The sequence below is a fragment of the Apteryx rowi genome, unplaced genomic scaffold (genome assembly GCF_003343035.1).
Source record: "Apteryx rowi isolate R43461 unplaced genomic scaffold, aptRow1 scaffold_76, whole genome shotgun sequence".
In the NCBI taxonomy this organism is placed as follows: Eukaryota; Metazoa; Chordata; class Aves; order Apterygiformes; family Apterygidae; genus Apteryx; species Apteryx rowi.
In genome coordinates, this window is record NW_020451049.1 from 2,809,224 (window position 1) to 2,829,219 (window position 19,996).

A 19,996-nucleotide genomic window follows, 5' to 3' on the forward strand; every position below is an offset into this window, starting at 1 on the left:
AACTGTAGATATCAAAAGTTTACAAGGTTTCAGAAGCTATTGGGCTACCAAACCCCAAAACTCTACCTCCACCTCAAAAAAATTCTGACTACTAAACTGCTAGAAGGCAGCAGAATAGCTCAAGGAAGCATCACTGTATTTCCTCACGGGTACTGTCAGACACAGCACGCTGAGCTACCAGACCTTTCATTTGGCCTGATATGACTGTTACTACCTTCTAGATATTTCTCTGGGATTTGCCTTGGCACACAGATTACATTGCTGGTGCTTTCTTTTAATCTACAGTACTGTAGATCACAGCATTATACTTAACCTTCTCTCTCCCTTTTGGCCTCATTACCATCGATGATATTCAAAATGCACATATTATTCCATACCTTTAATTACTTTTCCTTGCCTACCTTGAATAAAATTGTTTCATCTCAAATACAAAGCAGTTCTATTTGAGTACAATCAAAAGTAATTTTCTTGAATTCTTAGTCTAATATTTAACGAGCTAATTAAACTTGAATTCCACATCTTAAAATACTTCCAGTTTTAGAATTCAGTTTGGTAATTCTCAAATTTGAAATTTTCTTGGTAAATAGGAGTCATGTCTGAGTAAGCTTTTGAACTGTTTTGCTCATAACAGTCTTGTTTTCTTTGTCCTTCTTAAATATTTTAGCTCTGCTTTCAAATCCCAGCGCCACAACTGTTACAGCCTCCTCTTCTATGGTTTCCACAACAGGTTAATAATAAAACATAATAAATGGAGATCCCAAACCATACTAGAATCTGTCCAATGCGATGTAAGGCTAGGCAAGAGAATGCCATTCTTATATGCCTTCTTACAGAGCCAAGTGTGTGTGTGAGGGAGGGCAGGGAGCGGATCCACTCAAACTTATTAAATAGAAGCTGCTCTCAAGCAGCTTCTATGAGAAAGTTTTCTTGCTGTACAGTAATGTTTAAGTGCTTAAGAATGATTTTATGGGGACCACGGGCAATTCTCCCATCTGAATTCGGCCAGAGCAGTGTAAAAAGCAACTGTTATCACTGCAGCAAGTGGTAGGTGAACTCAATCACCATTTAAAGCCTCCAGCCCAAGGGGAAGATGACACAGGAGCACCATCACATCATATTCAGCACCCATACAGATGGCAGACTACCACATCTTCTCCAAACCCACCTCCTCTAACACTTCGTAGTTCTTTGGAAGCCTACATTCAAGCAGTAGCTAAATTTCATTTGAGTAAGTTACAGGAACATAACAGGATAAATAGCTGGACCTTGTACTTTCAGTAACTCATGCTTTATTATTACCTGAATGACATCATGATATTAAGAAACATAACTAAAATGTTAGTCTGACAGGCTATCATCAGCTGAAGTCCCTGGCATTATTTTTGTATTAAGGAAGCTATAAAAACGTATTCCAACTTGATGATCCCAGAAGATTTTTGCATGGATTTCAGAAAGTTAACATTGTCTAAAGCCTAATGTATAGCAACAGTCTGCAGAGTTATATATCAGTTGTTGGAGGTGACATTATCATCATTTGGTAACATTCTGCAGTTAGATTAAGACGTTAAAATTTTCAAGAGAGGTCTTTAAGTAATTCATGCATATATGAGAAAGCTATGGAACGAAAACAGAACTTTACTAAGGCTAAAAAAAGTAACATTCTTTTTCATTACAAGATAGACAGTGAGGTATCCGAAGCTACCAAGAGAGCTACTCTTCTAGATACGATCTCTTTGAACGTAATTTTGCTTATTCTAACCTGCATTCGCAAATAGACATTTGAAGGAGTGGGAAAAAAATATATGCAGAATGATGAACCTTGTATCTCTTTTATAAAAGATAGAAAAAGTTCAGGAAAGGGAAGAAGGGGAGAAAGCTCAGTGTCATCTAAGTACATTATGCATTTTCAAACGCAAAGGTCCCCATGTATTCTCACTTACATTTTATGTAGTCAAAACCACTTTTGGAAGATACTGCCGATCCTTTAAGTTCTGTCTAGAAACTCAATAGTACATTTTAGTAGAGTAACTGCATCGCACAGCAACACCACCATCTGAGTATGTTAAAAAAACACTTTAACATGCAAATCCTTCTCACTGTTGATCACCAATATCTGTATGATAAAACCTTCTTCTCCTTCACAAGCCCCTTAGTGAAAGTACAGTTTAGCTTGGGCGTTCTGATTTATTTGCTTACGTCTAAAACATGAGCAGTCCCTTCAGTGTAGTCTCGTAGAATCCAAGCTTGAGGGTCTTTTATCATATCCTCCAGAAAATGTTAATATAACCATGACGATGTCTTTAAAAGATTAAAAAGAGCAGACAGCTAGAAGCTGAAGGACTGCAAGAAAGCTGCCATTTAGCTGTTGCTGAATCACATACAGAAGACTTCAAGCAGAATTCTGGAAGGGAAGGAAATTCCAAAACAGCAAGAATTTTAAGACAAGGGAACACATTTTAAAAGCAAAACAAACCTAGATGTCAGAGAATGAAAGCCTACTCTTAAAAGTTAGATCTTGCTTGCTTATAGACATTCTTAACTGTTGTATAATATTACTTCTACCTGGCTCCTACCATTTCTGTTTTAAGTCTGAGTGTTTACTGGACTGTAAGAGATAGCATCATAGCAGCACCTCTATACACTGCAGAGAAAGTATCTAAGTGAAAATCATCCATAATATTTTTCCATGGAAAAGATCTGGAAACAATTTATTTGCTGAACATGATATACATTTGATTTGATATCTCTACACATCTCATGTATAGCATGGTTTGGAAGGGGTAGGGGAAGGTTTCAAGATAGTGTTGTAGTTTTCATTTGATCATTGCAATTTTTTTTTTTTTTTTAAGTTTCCCAAGGAGCTTCCCTATTGTTTGCCACAAAATGTAGCAGTAACATAAGAGCTCAGTCCTTTCAGCAGCTGATTACATTACATTTATGATATGATCTTTACAATCAAATGATCTTGAAGAGAAGGACTGATTTGTCGGTTGTTCACTTTTCAGGAATTCAAACGTAGACTATCCCAGCTGCGTGTAAGACTCTTCTCCCTAGCCCTTCTTTAACTGTGACAGGCAGCAGATGCTAGCTGAGCACAGAAAGTCACAAATTGACCATTTTGACTTTTAATTCTGTATAAGATGATTACAGGAGCTCCAAGACTGTGAAGGTCAGCCACAGAAGTTACCACAGCTCCTCTTCCTCCTTGTTATCCCATTGCAACATGCATACACATCTGACCAAGAATCTTTTTTGGCAGGTGTAAACTGCTGACCTTTCTATTCAAGTCAACACTGTAACCACTGTTTGAATCACACCCTTTTTCCCTTAGGACTCAGTTTATTAAAAAAAAATAAAATAAAGTAAAATAACAACAACACACACCCACAGAATTCATTATGACCAAAGCCACTGGTTTTTTCCAAGATCTTAAAATGGTTCCCCCTACATTTCTTTCCCACTTCACTTTCCTTCTCCCAGCATTTTACCACAGGAATGCACTTGTTTTCCACTACTCCCTCTTTAACCAAATCACCCACTGACTTTTATAGTCATTAGGTTCATCGCAGCTAGGAGACAGCTTTCAATCAGAAATGAAGTTAGGCTCAAAATGAACCTTCTTTACAGAGATCATAATTAAAAATAAGAAGAATGAGAACTTTCTGTTAGATGTTGCTTTCAAAAAGCAACTTTTAAATATAACAGCGGGAGTTAAAAAGTCAACTGGTTGTTTACATATCTAGCAGCTCTGGTGTACAGTGCCTATCAGGATAGCAATGCAATGACACTTGCTGCTCACTGACAAAACTACTATTGTTACTGACAGTTTTAGGTACTTAGCTTGGTTTGTCTTATGAGCTTTTCTGCAGTCTTGCATATTGCAACAGTTTATTCCTGCAAGGACTGCCTCCCCACGGTGTATAAACATAGGCACTCTCAACTGTAAATGCAACGCAAAGAATGCTGTAACAGCATGTTCCTGCTTCTTGAGTTTAAGTATATCAAAAAAAAAAAAAAAAAAAAAAACTATTTATTGCTTACCAGTATGATGTACAATGCATGCTCTCAGCAGGGCTCTTCACCCCTTAAGGATAATTAAAAGGTAAGGGAAAGAAGGACAAAGAGGTCTTGATGGCAATCTTGTTTCTTCTCAGAAACATTTCAGGCATTATGAAATCATTCTTTTCAAAAGTGCCAGGAATAACACAAACAAAATATGGTTCCACTCAATCTAACTTAGCACCAATGTGCCATTGTGCAGTTTGGTACATTTTCTCTTCTTCCTTTTTAAGGATCAAGCTCTTAATGGTGATGTAAGCAGGTGCCAGAGAAGAAAGTATAATGAGAATTCTCAGAGATGGACATATCCACTGTCATTAGGTTTCACTTTTTAAATACTTCAGTCCTGTTTTTAAACCTAATTTTTTTTTTATTATCATTTGTTCTTATTTAAACTAATAAAAGCTATCGGTACAAAGCCATCTCTTAAAACCACACATTAGCCACACAAAATAGAAGCAATTCAGAGGGCCACTTCTGGCATTTTGATTTTGATGTGGAAGAATAAAACAGAAAGAATAAAGAGTATGCTCATGTTGAGAATCCAATACTGCTAAAAAGCCCAAGAACTTGCTACTTTTATCTGTTCTTCAGACATCTAAATACTTGTATGACATTGAAGAATGCTTTAGTACGAACAACAATAACAGCTGCAAGTTTTTATTTCTCTCTTTGCTCTGAGGATATGAACTCTTTGATTAACATGAGGCGAGAGAGAAAATGACACAGTATTCATTTCTTTCCCTGAAAAAGTACAACTCTATTCAAGTTATCATTACGGGCTAATAAAGCATGTACAAAGCCAATGACTTGCCAATGTTGCTTTGTAACAAACCAGCCTCAGAAAACTATTAATGAAGTGTTAGAAGCTTGTGTACAATAATTATCTGGCAGAATGAATGACAAAAAAAGACCTACCTGTTCAAACAAAATCATACGGAAATTTTCTATTGTGAGGAACAGCACCTGATATAAGAACTCTTAGTTAGCTGTGCACACAAGAGAACAAAACAAGCCAGTATATTGCACTGTATATAACTAGATTGCAGTCTGTACTGTGTACAGCTTCATATCCTGACAGTTACAGTGAAATCTTCCAAATTCACCTATTTTCAATATGATGACATGTAAAATCAGATGCCATCTCTGTTCTGCAGACTTGGAAAATGAAAGATACTCATGCACAATATTATGAAAAAAAAATTTTTTTTCAACTGCATTTGCCAAATCATCAAAAGAGTTAATGTGCTTGAGCCTTTTCCAGCCTTCTTCTAAGAAAAGAAAAAAGATACACAGAAAGCCAGTTTCTTTGCAATGTGGTTCACTGCTACTATCAACCCCCTTTTTTCCCCCTGTAGATGGCTTTCAACACTGACTTCCTTCTCCCATTTTCTGTTTTTCTCATACATCACTTCTCTATGTTATAATGCATCCAGTTTCATTCAACTATTTTGCAAACTGTGGAAAAGACTTTCTCCCTTAATGTGAAGGCAGGAGGATTTTTCTTAAGTTCAAGGTTCTTATCAAATTATTTTTAACTTATTGAAGCAATGAATATCCTTGAAAATTAAGATGGAAAGGAGCTAATATAACTGAAACAGGCTACCTGTGACTAAAAACTAAAATCAATGTACTGTAGCTGTCCCTGAAGTCTTGAGCCAGTCAAGACAATGTAGCAGATGTTAAATATATATATATATAAAATTTATAAATCCATTCATAACAAAAAAAACACTTATTCCATAGTTGTTTTCTAAGATCCTGAAGAGAGGCAGAGGTGACAGGACTGAGAAATCAATAGTTGCTCTATTCTGTATTCAGTAGCAACATCTGGGTGCACATGCAAATTCCAAAACCAGATGGAATGAACCAGCTGCAGCCATACAGATGAGACATTATCCCTCTGTGGAGCATATCAGCCACATCCAAACTGCATGTTGGGCTATGATACACATGTTCAACAGTCCTTATTTCCCTGGAATTAAATGAATGTTATAACAGCTGACATGTTGAGAAACAGGGAAGAATCCTTTCTTCCCAACCCCCAGAAAATGAAAGTGAAATGTAAATATTATTTGTCATATTACCCAATGTTACTTGATATATACATACAAGATTAAATAGTAATCTCTGTTATTATTTCATTTATCATATGTTTGGGGATCTGTTTAAGCTCCTTTTAATAAAATTGAAATAGTTCTAGCTCCAATATTAACCACTGCTTGCCTATGTCAACTCAAAACAAGAGATTCTTGCTTTTAAAAAACTACATAGGACATATTCTCATCTGCAATGCAAACAATGAACATTGAGATTAGAATAAGTACTTTCTGAAAGCAAAAAAACAAAAAACAAAACAAAAAAAAACCCCAAAACCTGAACAAGTCAGTCTAACCCAAGAAGTTACCTCAATAAACAGAATTAGAGCAAACAAACACTAAGCACCCACATACATAAAAATGCCAGAATAAACCACATACAAGTGCACATAACTATAAATTTAAGTAATTAAAGACTACACATAAAGTGACTGCTGCTAGAAATAAATGTTGTACTGTTAAAGTTGCTGTAAGAAAACTAAGTCTGCATTCTACTGTGAAGTATTTTTAAAGGTTCAGATGAATCAGAACCATTAACAAGATTAGGGTTTTTTTGTTTGTTTGTTTTTAAATAATGAACATGAGACCTCAGCTTTATGCAAAGGCAGTGTTCCAACTCTGAAAACAGTATTTTTAATGAAAGTGTTGTAGATTCTAAAATTTAATCCCTAAGAGAATCTACAGATTATGTACAACTAACAGACAGTGTTAGATATACCACAGTCCCATCACCAATTTCTTTCCCTAATGCGAATAGCTCACAATATCCAAATTTTGGCTATCTTACTATGTTAAAAGCAGTAACAATACAGAAACATGTCTACTCTTTCATTAGGTATTATCATTACACAGCACCTTCAAGTGTATCTTGACTAATGAGACAAATCAGGGTTTTATAAGATTCTCACTGATAAGGCAAGCACATACTTTAGAAACATGTTTATATTTCTACCTGACAATTAGACAAAACCATCTTTTCCTCCCACAAGCAGTGGTGTAAATGAGATAGAAATTCAAGAAACAGAGCTCTTCACTGTCATACTCAAGAGTACTCAAGTTGTGTTAGGTAAGATTTAAGGCGGTCCCAATGTCCTCCCTTGAGCTGAAAGTTAAAGAAGTTGTTCAAAAACTTCGCTGCCAATCTTGTTTGGACTTGGGCTAAGCCACCTGCTTTTTTTCCCATTTACCTTCTTCTTGCACGCACTGAGAATCAGGTATAAAACAAACATCCCCAATGAGGAAAACATATGAAGATGGTTGTTCCCAGCATTTTATGACAGTGGAATCTATACTACAAAGGGTCTAATATAAATATTAGAAATCGCAAAGAGATTGTACTGATCTCTGAAACACTCTACCGGGAAAGATCCTTAACAGTAATGATACCATTCATCACAGATTCAATCTCCACTGCAGAAGAAGTAATAACAATGCTGCAACAACTTGTCAGATAAATACTTTGTGATTTACCATACCAACAAGTACCATGAAAAATATAGTGAGTGCTTAGCAGAAAGTTTTAGAGAATTTAGACTTTAGAGTTTTAGACTCTATAATCTGACTGTATATCTGCAATATTCACAAAGGTCAGGTATTTTTGAATATACTTATTTTTTGCATAAATTGCATGTGAGAATGTGTATTAAAATGTACACACAAACACTTTGTCACTAAGTATGCCAAGGAAGCAAAGGGTGAGAACACCACAGTCCATACCAGGAGAACTGCAAATCATTCCACACTGCAAGAACAAAAGTATGGATTCTTACAAAACAAACGTGCTGTGCCCTCCAAAGACGGAGGGGATGATTTTAACTGGTAACAGACATTACTGATTTTCATTAAGTATCAAACAACAGAAACACTAATCATCTTCTATAGCACACAAGCTTTCCTGTTGTTCATTTCCTAAGTACATGTTTTTAAACCTACAATTGACAAGATACTGGATCTGTCACCAGTCCAGAACAAACTTTTTCCTGCAGCATTACAATACCTATTGGGGGAAAAACTCCACAACGGGTAGTGTGAAGGGAACAGAAGGAAACATTTTTTTTACTAGCTATATTTTAAAATAAGTGTGCAACTCTAGAGAAGTTAGAATGATTAAAAAGTTTAGCAAAGATTAAACAGGAAGATGCCAGTGAGGCAGCTTGTGGATTTTACCACAATTATCCAATGTGGGATGGAAACAAACAGGGTTAGAATAGCAAGGAATGGCATTAACAAAATACTCTCTTGATTTTATTTCCAAAGGAAATTCTGAAGGAAAGTGAAGGAAGTCTTTTTACCATGGAGACTGAGAGGCTATTTTGGTGCTTGAGATTTATACTATAAATGAGAGCATAAACGTTATCATAAATTAAGACTAGGTAAGCACTAATTAAAACAAACAAACAAACATGATTTTATGATCACAATTTTGTTATGAGAAAAGAAAGGAGGTCCAACAAAAATCCTTGGTCATATTTTAAAAAGTAGCACCAAATCACTGATGATTACCAAACTTAAGTAAAAGGACAAAATAAAAACTGTAACTCAGAGGTGAGCAGAGAAGAAGGGAAGAAAAAAAAAAAGGTGCCCCAGACAGTCTTCAGGGAATGACTTACCTACGCAGGCACTGGAAAAGCCTGCACTACGGAATATCCCCACACATTTCTCTTACATGTATTTTAATCTATGTACTCCTTTAGGTAAGGCCAGATAGAACAGTTTCATCTCCCTGTCTAGAAAGCAGGTGTTTTGGAGCCAGTGCTTGTTAGCTCTCAGTCATGAGGCTTTACTTCACTTTTTAGTCCACTATAGTTACGCAAACAACAGAAATGTTTCCAGATACCAGTCTGCTTGTGTAACATCAGACACACTAAGTAGTAAGATGCTGAAGCCTTGAGATATTAAGATATAACGCCTCCCAATACTATATTTTTAAAAATACGAAATGTTTGCCAATAATATAAATACAAACCTTTCAAATGTTGCATCATACTGTGCAGATTGTATGTGAATCATTTTCTGGAGCTCCTCTTCAAATACTATATAATGATACATATACATTTGCCATGTAACAATTACAATTTTTATGGCTACAAGATCATGCTGAAAGATGGCTCAGCAGCCCATTATTTAGCACCATACAAAAAAAATAGACAGCCTCAACCACGTACAGTTTATTGCGACTAATGCAAAACTTGCACTGAGTAGCTATTTCATTTTGAAGTGATCTTCAGATTTTGGTGCATGAAGAGTTATCAAAGGTGGTTGGTGTTGCTTTGTTAACAGAAGAGCTGAGCAACCACATCTTATGAAAAAGAAAGTGCCCCGTACCAGCTGACAGAAAATGTTGTCCCAAATCGGGGATTCGTTACCTGGTGTGCAACAAGTCAATCCACACACAGAGTCAAGATACCGTTTTTATCTCGATGTTGCGCAAAGTTGGGTGCTAGGTGGTAAATCCACAAAGCTAGCACACCAGGTATTTCTTTATCGTTCTATTTATACAGTTTTACACCAATACCCCTTCCCCAAACTTGAGAAAATTGTCCATACATAAGCTTATGTTTACATTGAAGCATGTAAATAATCCTACAGAATGTATTTTGGTATGCAATAGTATTAGTTATCCTCTTTTGCACTCTAGCTTTTCAGTACTCTCTGAAAAACCATGAAATGAGTCACAAGGGCCTTGGGAGTTGATGCACCATAGATAAGATGTTCCAAGCTTAAATTTGGTCCAACATCGGTTTCTGCGACTGGTGCAGTTTTACTTATATCACAGTTGCTGCTGTTCTGTACAGACATAGTTGTATGAACACAGCAGAGAGCCAAAACGGTTGCTTTGTAATTAGTTCAGGCATGTTTAAGTCCAGAAGGGAAACTGTGTTTTAATTTATTTTTCCCTGGAACACTAAAGTTCCATGACAGCTTTACAGTGTACATGCCTATCAGAAAGGGCCCTCATTTATCTAGGAAAGAATCAAATTATACTACTGAATTGTTCTCTGAGTTCTCTGTTTTACTCGGAATGCACTGAAGTGTTTTAAAAAATTGTTTTGGAAAGCTTGTCATCCATAGTATAAAAGACATTTTGGCAAAAAGAAAGTCTTGTTGAGGGCAAAATTTAGTCAAGATGATTGTAAAACCTAATCCACACCTTTGAATTTGGACTGAATATCCATCACTTAAACATCTTGTAAATGACCCAATTTGTTTACATGGCCCTGTAGCTTTTTATGACTTTTCCATAAAGAAGTTATTACATCCATTCCTTTTATTTTGTTTCAGAGCATTTGAATGAGCCCCAGAACCACAAGCAAGTGAAACACTCTCTGCAGATGGAAGTGGCCTCATATAATTCACCACTACCGGTGAAATAGTCAGAACAACACTTTCAGTTTGGAAATGCCATACCTTCACACACAGCAAAAGAATTTCCTGTGCCATATGTCTTTTTAAATGCTTAACTATTGTATAAAATGAGTGCTGGCTTCCTGTCAATCAGAGGAGGAACCTGGAGCCACCAGGACTCATACTCCGATTGTTTCGGACTAGGATGGAGGCAGTCAGATGCTTACACAGCAGGGAAATCAAACGTTTCAGATATTCTATTTGCTACCTCGCAATGGTTCATAAAACAAAGCTCCCCAAAGAACAGTTTTAAGACTGGGCAACTCAATTTTCTGAAAAAGACTACAACTAAGGATTAGGATAAGCAATATTATCTGTTATTTCATAAATCAGTACTTTTTCCAGCAAACTCATTTTCCCCATTTCCTGTGCTTTTAAACAAATGATGCTTAGAAAGTGACAAAGAGATTAACAGCTCTAGACTGACACGGGAGGTATTGCGAGAGTGTCTCCAAGAACATTCTTCCAGTGCAACTTACTCTTCAAATATAACACTCCCTGGTATTTTACACCTGGACTTTTCCTTTGCAGAAACTTACAGCTTTGCTGATATGTGCCAAACTGAGTAATGGTTTAAAGATGTAGAATACTGAAAACTACAATAAGAGCACCAATCCTTTACCTTTTATTGCCTGAAGCTAGTTTGAATGTCATCTATCGGATTACAGAACCAATTCACTAATTAACTACAGCATCTAACGCCTGGCATCCCCCCCCAACACCTTTTTATGTAATTTATTACCAATTCATAATATGACAGCAAAAGCAATGCAAAGAGGAATTAAACATACAGGAAATACAAGCAGTCATTGTTTCCTATTCCCAAGATATTCTTCCTTTTTCCTCAGACAGACAGACTTAACATTTCAAGAAAAGTTGAGTAAGGGTGATAAGGGAGTTTAAACCCAGTATTCAAGTTATTCAGTGATGCCGGACATTTGCTGAAAGTTTGGAAGGCCTCCCTCACTTTCCTCTAGTAGAGTTTGAGCATTGTAGAGAATGTAAAACGATAGCTACACAAGTAGCAATATCGTTCATCTAGAAAAGAGTACTTAAAGAAAAAAAACATAAGGGTTTTACTTCCAATTACAACATTGGCCATGTGCATTACCACAGAAAAGAGTCTGCCTTCAGACTCTCTTCTTCAGAGGAAAGAGTCTTCACCTTGTCCTTCATCTGCCTTTATTTAGAATCAGAGCACATCTTGCATTGTAAAGAAACTAGTACAATGGTGCCTCAAAGTGAGTTACGTCTGGACACTAACACAAAAAATAAGCAGTTTTAATTGCTCAAGGAGCACTTTCAGTGTTTTGGACTTTGGGGGAATAAAGGAAGAGAGGTATTCTGCAGCCTAGAGGAATCTCCTTAAAACGTCTGTGTTTATAATGATATCTTGAATGAATTAACCATGAAGTGCAAGATTAATGAATAATTCATGAGGATTAATTCACAAAAAGGCATGTTGCCACTGAAAACACACAGATAAGGTGTTACTGGTTACTCCCTTGCAACTCCCCCATTCTCACTACCATAAAAAGGATGTGACTGTATCGTAAATAACCTTTGAACATAGACTTATTTCATGTGCAAATGTTGTTCTTGCCTGCACCATGTTGGACTCCAGTATACTGGAGGTTAATTCATATTCTCCTTTCTTAGCTCCAAAACCCGCACATGAAATTGCAACAAAAAAGTGACTAACACTATGCATATCTTCACTTTAGAGTTAACTTATCTAGTCTCAAATTAGCCCAGCTTGAATGAGAACAGTCACCCAGGGAAATAACAATCCAGCTGCTTAAAGAGATTGAATTAAAGAGCTGATGAGTTCTTTTAACTTGAGTTGTATCCAGCTCCCCTCATGCTCTTGCCAGCTAAAGTTAAAAGCACATTCACATGAGCTGAAAGCTTGCATGCACTCACAAGTCTTCAGAGGAAGCTGCAGTGAAAATAGGCCAAACAGCCTGCTTGCACTGTCACACCTACATAAGATGAACACAGAAGTCCAAACTATGGCCATGCTTAACAAAAGTTTTAAGTATTTGGAACAGAATTAAATTAGCCTCAAAAGACAGACATCCCTTGCTACCCTAATTCTGAAGACTAGGAGGATCCCAGACCAAGGAATTATTTGTGCTCACTGCTTTTGTTTACATAATGTTTTTTGATACTTTTTATATTCTCTCCGTAGAGAGAATTTCTCCATAAGGGGTTGAAGATCTTTCCTGCCTTGTCTCTTTTACCCATCCCACCAATTTATGTAGAAACAAATCAAGTTGTGAAAACATGCAAAGGCGCAATTGTACATGGGCCTTGTAAGAAGGGATATCTTCACACTAAAAAAAAAAAAAAGGCTTAGTATGCTCTGTAGGATCATGAAATTAAGAGCAAATCAACCTGAGGTAACACTGGGGATAAGTTCATAAAAATCTCCCGACAAGGATATTTAGAAGACAAGATCAGAAGACAGATGAACACTAAGGCTATGACTTCCATGGATGGAGGCATGAATAAATTTTCCAGACATTGTCACCTTAAAATAATAACCAACTATCTAACTAAGCCTCTAGAAAATGTGAAATTTATATTTTAGTTTCATAGTAGCATATTACGAATTTTCATTCACCTGCTTAAAAAGCACTCAGATTCAAACAGAAGCTGCAAAAGTTTTCCCAACAGGGACTGATAGCGCCGAGTAAGTTTTAATGTATAATTCATTTCTCAGAAACTCCAGAACAACTAAGCACAYATACAGATACGTAAGTGCTATTAAAATAACTGCATTTCTACATGTTAGAAAAAGTTGTACAATAGAGAATGAATAGAACTAAGTCTATTTCTGCTGAAAAATACTTACATATAGGCCAGTTCCTAACAAGCTTATATACCATGGAGTATATTTTGCAAGATAGCCATATTTTTGCTTATTAGTCATAAAATGTGTATCTCTATTAAAGCACTGAGCTATAAAGGAACTGAATATACTCAGTTCCAGGGAAACTGAGCTTGTACAGTGTGTTCTCTCTGGTAATCAGGACCTACAAGACAGAGCTTAAAGGAAATCCACCCAACAACAACCCAAACCCCACTCCGCTATAATGCAAAACCACTGCTGTAGGAAGCAAAGCTGTACCTCGCTATTACATGTTGACTAGGCAATAATTAGATTCAAAAGGTTTGGATTAAGTTTTGTATATATAAAAAACAGTATGTTTATATGAAAGCAAAGTTCAAAACAACACCTTGATACTATAGCTGTCAGTTACTCAAGGTATGCACTGTGCTTTTTCTCTGATATAAAATTCTGTATCTGACTGAAAGACAACCCAAAAAACCCAGAACAACAAGACACAAAGCTTTAAACTCTGATCTTCAAACCTAATAAGAAACAGTTACTGTAAAAAATAGATTTTACATGATTCGCCCTTAAATTTCATTCAAGATGTTTAACAAAGAAACCAGAAGGCTGGAACACCTAAGTATCTGGGACAAGTGAAAAATGCTCCATACTTTTTAAACCCTTAGCTTTACCCAAGAAAAAACAACCGAGAGAAGCAGCAGGACTAAAGGAAAAGTTTCAAGTATCACTCTGCTCACTGGTAGACAGTATGCTGGAAGTCAACTACAAAGGCAAGAAACCAGTTTTTAAAAACTTTCTTGCATTGCAATTTATTGCAGCGTTGAAGAACTTCTCTAATTTGCCGTGACTTTTGCTTAAAAGTCAAAAGAGGATGTGGTGCAACTCTATACTTTCCAGGAAAGGGGTTTTAAAATGTTTCAAAACAAGCCTTGGACTAAACAGAAATAGATAAAACTTCAGAAGAATTGCATCACTATCAAGCTTCCTTTTAGATGACTGGCATTCACATTTTATACTTAACTTCCCAAAATGAAGAAAACCTGCTATCCAGCACTAGTCAAACTGTACTGGCATTCAACCACTCAGCTAGAGCCAGTAGAGGTGGCACTGATTCCCACTGCTGTGAAGTATATTGTTTTACCACAAATAATTCTGCCATCAAATTACTGCACTTAAAGCAAGTGAAATGCTGACATTCTAATCTTAAAGAATTTGATGTCTTGTATCACTTGGATATGTACTTTCAGGTGTTGGAAGACTGAGTTAAATGAACTCAATTAAAAAAAAAATTCTGTAATTCTGTACTGTGATTTTGTCCTCATTTCCGATAACCTGCAAGCTCCCTTTGAAGACACACACACATGAGAGTCCTCTAGGTAGATGCGAGAGAACATGTGAGGCCAGGCACAAGGGCAGGTGAGGAGAGAAGCCCCTTGGCACTCCAGCTGCTCACTGAATGCCATCTGCATCCATCAAGTTTTCCCAAGGGTAGCCTGAGATACACAAGTCTCAAACTCCAGCAAGTCTCAAACTCAAGCTTGAGTTTTTAAGGTTTTTTTTTTTTTAAAGCAGCTTAGTTCTTCTCCACTTCAGAAGGTTTAAGAAATACATTATGAAGTGATCTATTAGCAAAAGTTTAGGACTATTAAGAGCTTCCATTTACAAGGGGGGGGGAAATTGCAAGAAACTAAATATCTATCAAAAGGCTGGCACTATAGAAGTGACAGAAATCAAATAAATGCTTTGGTTTTGTAAGAGTTACTTCTGCAATCAGTTGCAAGTGTGAATAGCACTGAATAAAGTTGCTGGAGAATTAATATATCTAACTAGCTGGTTCAGGTGAATTGCTATCTGACCTCAGTTTGTTGGCCTTCTGAAGTTATTCATTACTACACTTCAAATGTACGGGCCAGATAAGCTATACACTTTAATGCTTATGGTACCTGACAGTAGTTTTTCCATTATTTTATATGAAGACATTCTCATATTTCTCACAGAAATCACACACCCAATTTCTGCAGCTTAGTAGAATTAGTCTGAATATTTATCGTGTTTTCCTATGATATCCAAGAAAACAGAACTCAGATATTCTAGATTCTCCTACCATCTCATGTTGTGACCAAATCTAGATTAATAATATCACATAAGCAGGTACACTTTGGCCACTAGAGTTAAGTCATCCACATTACATAAATCACTAATAGCCCCCCTCAGACATCACTGAAACTACGTAAACAGAAGGAAGCAATTACTTAAAAAATGTTATTCAAAAGCAGAAGGAAAAGTAGGAAGAACCATAATAGAAAAAAAAATAAATAAAGAGTAAACCATCCAAGTAATCAAATCTAATATGCAAGAGAACTTGAAGGCTTTGTCCCTCAAAAAAATTGAGGGAACAATTTTTCCTGACCCTTATTTCAATGTGGAAAAAAAATGTTATAAATACACTAGACAGTCATAAAAGAACTGACAATGCTTGCTAACTCCAAAAACCCATTCAAGCATAATCTGGTTTTGAATATGACAAAGAACTGTGGAAACAAAATCCATCCAGGTAAATGGGAGCTATCACTACGCATGCCACTTCTACTCCTTCAGTTTCCAAAAAAAAAAAAAAAAAAAAAAAAAAGGTTGCTTAGACTACTTTGATCCTCCAAATGAAAATTTCATATTTAGCTTTACTGTTTATATTTGTAATTCAACTGAAAAAAATATTCAAGAAAAATATTTAAAGTCTCCTACTGTCAAGCAGAGTTTACAAATATACCTTTTCTTAAAGAAAATCTGACTAGAACAGAGGGCCAATAGAAACAAGGAGGTAGTTTTAAGTAGTTTCAAATGAAGCTATACTGGCCCCACAGCAACCATCACATTGAATTCCTAGGAGGTAGCAGCAAAATACTGTGTTCTAAGAATGCCTAATTTATGATTACACAGAAATATTTACACTAGAAAATCACTACCTAAAATGATACCCACTATGCAACAGAAACAAGAGAACTCCTCATGTCTGCCTTTAGTAAATAAAGCAAATTGAGTCAAATTGTAATTCTTAAGTTAACAATCATTTAGCTAATCAATAAAAAAGCTCCAATTATGAAAAAAACAAATCCTGAAGCACGTTTACCTTTTGTCACACAAGTAGTCCCACTGACTTAATAACTGCTCATAGGCATCTTCAGTATTACCTTGACCAATAGCTATTGCACCCATGTGTATAGTTGAATAACACTGTAATCCATTCTAGAGCAAAACTTCTCGGCCATTTAGCAGTTTTACAAGTCGAAGGCAGAATTTTTTATTGTAGACTGTGTGAGTGAAAAAATCTCCCTCTCTCCTGACCAAAGAATATTTGGCATGTGAACAGCTATATCTCATACTCAAAACTCCAGGGAGTTCTAACCTGCCTCTAGCTAAAAGCTATACAATCTTTAGATTGCAGTAGAGTGTAAAAATCACTAATTAAATCAAGTAAGAACTGGTTTGACCAGTGTTACTGATCCCCCAATTAATTAAAATCAGTCAAGAAAAGTCAGGGGTTCGTACTTAGCTGTACCTAAACTCCTATTTATTTTTAAAATAAGTTCAGCAGTTGTACAACTAGAAAGCAAATTTCAAGTCAACAACAGTCCAGATCCTTATTGTGGTGAGGTATAAACTACCACAGAATGCAGTTCAGGACACTAATTTTCTCCTGGATTTGCATGTTATAAGACATAGTGACTGTATCTTACAGCATGCCAAACTGCATTGAAAATCAGTTGAAGCTTGACCTAAGGCAGCTGCATTCTGATATACGTGAACAGAATAGACTGTACAGTGCCATATGTGCCATGTATGCCAATTTACATCAGTTTTACTTCTGTCCTGTATGGCCTACCCTCTGCACTTTACTGCTGTACTCCCATTGTTAGACCTTGGTGCCCTTTTAAGGCCTAGCTACATTATCGCATAACAAACCTCCTATGGCAGGCTGACAACATACTGGCTTTCTTTCCAAGACTGACAAAATTCAACACTGGTAATTCTGTGTATGCCAATACGCTTCATATATACACCATGTGAATTAAATAGCATGAAACATAATAATACAAGTTTCTAGTACATTAGTGTCAAGGCTTTTTTGCCACAATCTGGTGCCCTAAAAACTCTAAAAGTCAGATGAACTGGGAAGGAGTAGAAAGGGAGTGATTTCTTTTCTCATACAGAGTACATAATTTCCTGTACTGTGCACAAAGTCTGTTTGGTTTCCTGTCAGAATAGCTGGATTTCTGATTCTTTTGATCACTTTCCTTGGGCCCTTCACAGCTGCTCTGATTAGAGATTGATCCCTGTACTGCTCTTTGATCAGCAGGTCTGGCAGTCTGCAGGTGCCATATATCATCACATTAGCAAGCCACAGCAGTAGTAATCTCTCCTGCTAAATTTGATAGCATATTACATATTCTATTAATTCATAATGCTTGCAAAAGTCTCTGAATTTTCACTTTCTATTAAAAGATATGACACAATACTTCTATCAAGGGAGTCCCAAGTTCAAAGTTGAAAGAACTGAACTAGCCTTGAATCTGCATTTTTGCTTTACTTCATGATAGTGCACAGAACTTCAGGAGCTCTCAGCTTGTCCTTTTGTGCTGCTTTGCGCCAAGGGAGAAAACTCATTCTAGCTGACAAGCAAACTAGTAAAATATTTTTTCCTTACATTAAGCACCATGGTTTCCATAAATGCATGCTAACAGCCTTAATTTTAGATATTCTACACACATATATATATATATATGAAACCACGCTTAGTGTGTATATAATGTTTCAGTTTGTAAAATATTCTTTAAAATTACTTCATAATAACAGATTAAGAGGAAAGGCGCTTAAAAATCTGAATAATGTAAATCATATGGAGTTCAGAGGCTAAGCAAATTACACACCCTGAAGCTGCCCTTGCTGTATGAAAGGAGTCTTTCTCCAAGTTTGCACAATCCCAGCCCAAGGGAACTTGCATTTGAGAGTTTTCTAAACATTTCAGGTACACTTTAAAGTTGAAAGTAATTCTTCATTTCCTATGCAGGATTAGCTCGTTTCCAGCCCATACAAAATACCACTCATTCACGCACAGACACAAAAACCCACCCCCTGAGAGCCAAGCATTTAGGGTACAAAGGTGTGCGATTAAAAAAAAAGTTTTTGTGCACTCCAACCACAGAAAGGGGAGTCTCCAAACAGGCTCAGGGGCTCTGTGCTCTCCGGCCAGCTACCCGGTGCCCTTTTACCTACAGGGCTGCACTTAACGCGGCTGACAAGCTCCCCGCAGTGACAAGCGCCCAGCGAGACCACAGCTGCCGAGTCTCATTCATTTCGGTCTCGCCCCGGCCACGAAGCGTCCATCCCCCCCCCCGCCCCGGGCTCCCTCCGCGCTGCGCGCAGCGGGCAGTCCCGCGGCCGCAAGCTGGAAAGTGACGGCGCCCCCCGCCCCGCCGTGCCTCCCCCTGCCCGGCCGCGGCGCAGGGCCGCCTTACCGTTCTGCTCCTTGGCGCCGGCGAAGGGGAACTTGCTGCTGAGGTCGGACTCCGCGGCGGCGCTGGGCCGCCGGCCGGCCAGGGCAGATATCAGCAGGAGCAGCCCCAGGAGGAGCATTTGGCCGGCGGGGCGAGGGGCTCACGCGCACCAGGCACTTGCGGGGCGGCACCGAGGCCCGGGTGTCTCTCACCAGCGCCGGGCGCGGGCTGCGCCGCTGGGGAGAAGGCAGCACTGAGCCCGCTCTGGCAGCAGAGAATTGCAGGGTAGTTTCCACATAATCCCATCCAAAACTTTTTCCTAGAGCCTTTTTCTGTCTCCAGGTTTTGTTTTTCTTTGGCTTTTTTTTCCTCTCTCTCTCATAAGGATCAAAGCAAAACCTGGACCCAGACCAGCTTCCCAGGGACTAAACAATCCGGGTAGCGCCGGGCGGGGGCCGGAGGAGCCGAGGCTGGTGAAGGCGCGGGGCAGGCACCGGGGCCGGCAGAGGCGGGGGAGAGCGGGCCGCTGCTGCCGCGGAGGAGCGCGCACCTGTCAGCCAGGAAGCAGCGGCGCGGCCGGGCGGAGGGCGGGCGGACCGGCCGGCAGGGCGGGCGGGCGGTGGGGGGGAGGCAGGGCGGGCCGGCCGGCCGGCCGGCGGGAGGGAGGGAGGGAGGGAGGCCGCGCTGCCGGGGAAATACCTTCTTCGCCCTCTAACCAGCGGCCGCACTGCCAGCTCGGGCAGCGTCTCGCACCTCCTCGGCGCGGCGGCGCTGCCCTTCGCCCCCGCCCGCTCTTTCCTCGGGCGGTGCTGCCCTGCCCCTCGGGGCGGGAGGGTGGCGCGGGGCACAAAGCCGGGGCAGGGCGAGGGCGCGGGGCTACTCCGCGCCCCCCTCCCCCCCCCCGCGCTGCCCCGCACCTGGTTTGAGCTTTTACGCCGCAAGAAGTTTTCGCTTGGGAAGAAATTAGTGGAAAGGGGCTGGACAGCCCCTGGCGCCGGCGAGTTTCGCCACACTACGCGCTCTGCTTAGACGCCTGTCCTGCCTCCGGAGCCTCTTCCTGCGGCCCCCTCCCCGCCCGCTCC

General features: G+C 38.7%; 1 protein-coding gene across 1 annotated transcript in view; it reads right to left on the reverse strand.

Annotated features, from left to right (window-relative positions):
- The window catches only part of PDGFC (platelet derived growth factor C), a 131,099-nt gene extending 111,928 nt beyond the window's left edge, over nucleotides 1–19,171 (reverse strand). The window contains exon 1 of the mRNA XM_026088243.1: nucleotides 18,936–19,171. Within this exon, the coding sequence (XP_025944028.1) occupies nucleotides 18,936–19,053 (118 nt within the window). The 5' untranslated portion in view covers nucleotides 19,054–19,171. The remainder of the gene's footprint in view (nucleotides 1–18,935) is intronic.
- Between the last annotated feature and the right edge of the window lie 825 nt (nucleotides 19,172–19,996).